This window comes from Ambystoma mexicanum, chromosome 6q (assembly GCF_040938575.1).
Source record: "Ambystoma mexicanum isolate Mex_15411 chromosome 6q, UKY_AmexF1_1, whole genome shotgun sequence".
Taxonomy (NCBI): domain Eukaryota; kingdom Metazoa; phylum Chordata; class Amphibia; order Caudata; family Ambystomatidae; genus Ambystoma; species Ambystoma mexicanum.
Window position 1 is genome coordinate 1,592,204,452 of NC_090937.1, and position 6,000 is coordinate 1,592,210,451.

The following is a 6,000-nucleotide window of genomic DNA, read 5'->3' on the forward strand; positions in this document are numbered from 1 at the left end:
ACAGGTTCACCTATTTGCAACTGCAGCATTGGTGCTCCCGTCCCGTTACGCGAGCGGCAACAACTCGAGCTCCTGCTCCTCTGGAACTCACTGCAAAAGACCTGCCAGCCCATGGGAAGATCTCCGCTCTCTATAAATTATTGCAAGACGATCCCCTTGTCGCAAAGGCCTCCTACATGTCACAATGGGAGGCAGACCTAGGGCACACCAAAGAGGACCAGACCTGGGTAGATATCTGGTCGAGAACCTGTGCGTCCTCCCCCTGCTTCACCAACCGGGAGTGTGCCCACAAGCTGCTCCTACGATGTTACTACCCCCTACTACGCTTGCATCACTTTCATCATGCCCTGGATCCCAAATGTTGGCGTCGCTGTGGACTCCCAGGGTCCTAGTTCCAAATGTGGCGGACGTGTCCAAAGATCAGAGAATTTTGGTCCCAGTTCCTCGCCATAATAAAAGACATTACTCAAGTGGCAATCCCTTTGGTTCCTGAAACTATTCTTCTAGGTGCTCCGGTCCCGGGCTCTTACACGAGAACTGGCAGGAGGGCTGACGGCAAAAATTACTGTAGCCCGCACTTGGAAATCCACAGAAGGCCCCCTAATGACTCTCTAGTGGATTAAGCTTTGGGACATTTTGATAACCGAGAAGGTTACTGCAGCCAAGGCTGAACCCTTCACCGCTTTGCAAACATTTGGGCGCCGTTCTTGTACTACGACCAAAACTTCCTGCCATTGACTTACAATCCGCGCCTAATTGCGAGGGCCCTGCACTCGGACGACGAACGATTGCCACACAGTCTAGCTCAGTCGGACTGAGAGTGAATGCTGTGCCACGGGGCAAAAGGGAGGGATGTGGGACATGTTGATTCCTTAAGCTGAGGTTTTGCATTGTATCTGGTTGTAAAATCTATAATCACCTGTGCGCTGACTTATGAATAAACGAATAAAAAAAAAATGTTCAACAGGTTTGAGAAAGTCAAGAGATTTGCATTTGCTCGATTGTTTTCCTTGGCTTGTCCCGAAGATATGAATATGCTGTGTCAGTACAGGCTAAACACTGACTCAAAGTCCTCTTTTGTGGTATTTCTTTGGTATGTTCTTCGGTAAAACTTACCTGTTTTGTTTTCGGTAAAATGACTAGGTACCGACCACGATCCATTCAGAGTAGAGTATCATCATAATCCTCAACGATGGGAGGCTGGCTCTTTCTAGTACGCCTCCATGAAGATGTGACATAGTGCTCCCCTAATGGGTTTCTGCCTACCACCAAACTCATTAGGTGGGACTAGCTGTTCTTTTCGATTGTCTCACTATGGAGGGAATGGTTATAATAATGAAGTGCCATGACATCCATGGAGGTTTCTGGGCAGAGGTTGAGTTGGGAGACCATACGGTTGCAAGAAAGTCTCCCTGTTGGAGGGACACAGTAATAGCAGTGAAACCTGCAGAAGATGATGTCACCATTGCTGCAGGTTTCTCACCAGAGGGGAAGGTTCTGTGCGGGGACTCTATGATACATAGGGGATAATTATAGGGGACAGCGTGTGTCTTTTCACGAGGACAGTACTAGGAAAAAGTGTGTTTGGGTCAAAGATCCAATTCATGATGACCTAATTATTTTTTTTGGGTTATTTAGATATGTACATTGAAAGAGTAAAAATGTGTATTTTATGATTTTGAAATCGTTTTATGCGGTGAGGGAGGGTCGTAACTAACGTCATTAGCCTCTCTACAGGAGCATTTCCTTGAATTTGATTACATTATCTGAATCCTATAAAGCAAATGTCTTTAAACTATTTAATAATATATGAAAGCACGTTCTGAAAGGATCACCGCCATTTTGAAAGAAGACAGGATTGACTTTGGATTTCCCTTTTGAGTGTGAGCTAACTGAAGGATTTTCTCTTTGCAGACTAAAGTGGTAATGTCGCAGGAGTTCGAAGTCGAGCCTGGCAAATGTTTCTTGAGGAAGGCAATTGCCAACAAAGCCGTAATACAGATACCATACTGTGCCCACATCAAGACCATCTTTGGCTATGAGACCACCATTGGTGGAACATGGAATGGGACCGCCTTTTACAAAGTACAGTTCCAGAATCTACTTCAGTGAACAGAATTATGCATTCCCTGTTTTTTCAAGGCCTTCTCATTTTTAGCATTCAAATCACAAGAGCAAACAGCTGTTAAACCATTTTAATGTGCTGAATGACCTGCTTAAATAGATCATTAAAGCATTGATGCTTCTTCTGAAAAACAATAAATGTTCTTGCTTCTGCTGTGCTATTAAAGCTTTTCTCCACACCTGTAGTATCATTCATTAAGTGTCTGATGAGAGACGTAGAACACCCTTTGCAGGAATTCCACATTTAAAGGTTTGCTTCTTCGCCTTTATAGTTTTTTCTCACATTCTAGGGATGTTGTCATACCTGGGATGGATCAGGCCAATGCAAAGAATATTCCCATGAAGCCCAATGGCTCAGTACAATTTCATATCTCCCAGTTGGGTGCTATGGGGTGATGCTGAAATGAAAGCCTGTGAGGAATTTCCCACTTGGGAATGCAAAGACGGTAAAGCAGGAGAATGGAATGGGACTCTCTGGAGAGGTGGAATCTGAAGCCTTGGAAACAGAAAGCCAGTTTGCCCTCGGTCAGGTCGAAGGAATCCCCAATTGCCTGTGCGGTAGCCGAGGTACGAGGCAAACGAATCGAGACGTGGAGCAATCTCACCAAATCTGAGCGGAGGCGTGGGCCAACCGACTCCACTGGATGCCCGGTGGGGCTTGACGCAGTTTGGCCTTGCATCCTCTTGGCTGGTAATTTGCCCACTCGGGTCCCCCAGCCCATGAACATCCCATAAGTGTGCAGTCACACAAAGGGATGGATGAGTACTTAAGTACAAACTCGAACTCACTCCAAAACACAGGCACTGTCCTGAGTGCATGATTGTTAGGATGGTCAGGTGACCAGGAGAACCAGGGGAGAGTGGCCGTGACGGCCCACGTGACCAGAGCTAATAAAAGGAAAGGGTTCTTTCCTCCAGTAACATCGCGCAGGCTGTGCATGCCTTTACTTGTCCTTCAGCTCTGGGGCAGACTGACATCACAATTGTGTGTGACGCTCGCTCAGCTCCGACATCATACTTATATTTGCCAACCCTACAGAGTTAGGCAGTAGGCTACTGCTTTTTAAGCAGTCCTCCCACCTACAGATTTCAGTGACAGATCCTACTGCTTTTTACAGTGGCAAGTAATTTATGTGACTCTAAGGAAGACTGCTTGAGACCAGCCCAGGACTATGCATGCAACACATTGATTAGTATGTCTACACAATGGATTAGTAGGTGATTACTTTGATTGGGCTCAGACCAATCCACTGACCTGACAGCTTCTTGACTCTGTCCTGCACTCTTGATGGGACAACCCTTAGTGAACCACCAGTGAAGGCAAGTGGCAGAGTGTAACACCATCACAAAGCATCTGCCTATCAGACTCAGTGGGGTATCAGTCGCCATGTCATTCAATGTTCAACTTGCAATAAATATGTACTACCTGGGCTGCTGCTACAGAGCAGTGGCAAACGTTGCCTACCAAATCTGTGTGATTACCTTCTGCGAAGTTATGTAATTGAATTTGGTGTTAAGTTACCATTCAGAATTATACATGTTTAACATTTCAACATCTTTCCATGTTGTGCTGTTTGATGGCTTGTGTATTTTAGAATGCTTCAATGGTGCCAACAATGTATGTTTTGTATTTTCCTGTGATGTCATTGTTATGGGAATTATTATTTTTGAAACTTGAAAAATCCTACATCTTTTTGGTCACAGAATGTTGGCAAGTATGCTGATACTGACTCCAAATGTTTTAGGGCACTCTGACCCACAATGACTTTACCCATCATTTGTCATGTCATCCCCTCCGCCCATAATTCAGACTTTAAATAAACTGGTCATTTTGGTGTCTTTTTCAATCACTGCTATTTCAGCCATTTTGCACCCACTCTAAAACACTTTGCCTGATTATTTGTTCAATATTTCTAACTATTATGCTTTTGAAGTGCACTCTGTTTCGCTGTATGCTAAAAGAAAAACAAATAAATCTATGCGTTCAAATATGTTGCCTTTCTTATTTTACTTTGTGTGTAATATAATGTTGGCACTTCTATTTCATCTGCGTAAGAACCTGTAAAATAAATGAAGCGCAGCAATGCACCATATGAAACCAGTGCAGACAGTGGTGAGACGTTCATGAGCAGCAGCACGTTTGTGAAAATGTGTCCTTCTGCATTCTCAGTATTTGCCTCCAAAAAATTCTATAAATTAAATGGGGTCCTTATATAGCGCTTCATGCCCGAGTTCAGCCTCTACGCCCTTCCAAGACAAACACATTGCCCCAGAGCTATCCTCCCTGCCTTGCTGGCTGTTGTGTAGCGCTGAGCTAAACATCGAGTTCTATCCAAACTGGTATTTCACCTGCAGGAATACCACAAAAATGTAATTAAGTGAATGTGTCATTTCCGGAATAAACAGATTTGGGGGCCGATCCTTGGAATAAATGTGCGCCGAAAATAATGGCGCAAGTTTGAAAAAACAGGCGCACGTGTGCGATTCATGGGAGTCCCTGCGTGTGTTTTTTTCGGGATGTGCGCACACGTCATTGCAACATCCCGAACGCCGTGTGTGACGCGCACAGGGAAAGCGCACAATGTCTGCGCACACACCAAAAAGAGGGCGGGACACGGGGCGTAACACGCGGAAAGGAGAACAACGCGTGAAAAAGAAGGTGTAACGGGAAGTACTGAAGGGAAATACACGGAACGCCCACACGCACGCGAACATTCATGGATTCGAGTATGGGAAATCCGCGCACGGCAAAAGACGCGCATAGACGTCAACACGTCCGCCACACGAAGGAAGGCGGAAGCGTCCCCGTGCACAGTATAAAAGTGCACACAAACAACAAACACGTATATACAGCTACGATGAATGCCCCATTTGTCGCAGCACTGATCGTGGGACACCGCAGGAGGAGGAGAATAACCAGGGCCCGCATTTTGTTTTCACAGACCAGCCTTTTTGGGATGCCTGACGATCAGGTCTATGGCAGGTATAGGTTTCCACCTCGTATCATCCTAGACCTCGTCAGGGAGTGGGAAGATGACCTTACATCACCCACCCTGTGCTCCCAAGCATTGAGCCCCTTGGAGAAGGTGCTCAATGTCCTGTATTTGTTGGCCACTGGGTGATTTCAGCGGACAACTGCCATAGTGGAGGGGGGGGGCTCACAGGCCACGCAGTCATGCTGCCTACACCAGGTGTTGGCAATCATCACTGCACATCCCTCAGTCCGCAGGGACATATATGTGCCCAGAACACCCGCAGAAAGGCAGGCTGTTGTCCAGGACTTTTACAGGGTGGCACACTTCCCCAAAGTGCTCAGTGCCATAGATTGCACCCATGTGGCCCTACGTCCACCTAGGGCCACTGAACACATCTATCGAAACCGCAAGCATTGGCATTCCATCAACGTGCAGGTTGTATGCGATGCTAAATGAATCATCACCTCTGTCTATGCAAACTACCCTGGCTCCAGCCATGACAGTTTCCTATACAGAATGTCCGCCCTGAGCCGGGCCCTGGAAGCTGGGCAGCATGGTGATACATGGCTCCTAGGTGAGTACAAATGCCTGTGCACATGCATGCATGTCACACACAGACAAATACCAAAACCCTAAAAATAACAACTATTATCACCTGCCCAGGGTACAGTGACTACCCTCTGAGCAACCACATGATGACGCCAATCCGGAACCCCACCACCCCACCACAGGTAAGATACAATGATTCCCATATTGCAACCAGGGGCATAGTGGAGCGCACATTCGGAGTGCTCAAGTCACGCTTCCGCTCCCTTGACCGCTCTGGTGGGCAGCTACTATATGCACCCCCCAGTAGTGTGCAGGATCATTGTGGCAGCATGTGTCCTGCACAATGTTGCAA

The 6,000-nt window shown here is 46.6% G+C and overlaps 1 protein-coding gene across 2 annotated transcripts in view; it reads left to right on the forward strand.

Annotated features, from left to right (window-relative positions):
* LOC138516875 (uncharacterized) overlaps positions 1-4,115 on the forward strand; it is a 90,139-nt gene extending 86,024 nt beyond the window's left edge. For both annotated transcript variants that reach the window (XM_069632323.1, XM_069632324.1), the window contains exon 4: positions 1,915-4,115. In XM_069632323.1, the coding sequence (XP_069488424.1) occupies positions 1,915-2,112 (198 nt within the window). In that variant the 3' untranslated portion in view covers positions 2,113-4,115. The remainder of the gene's footprint in view (positions 1-1,914) is intronic.
* Positions 4,116-6,000: the final 1,885 nt, after the last annotated feature.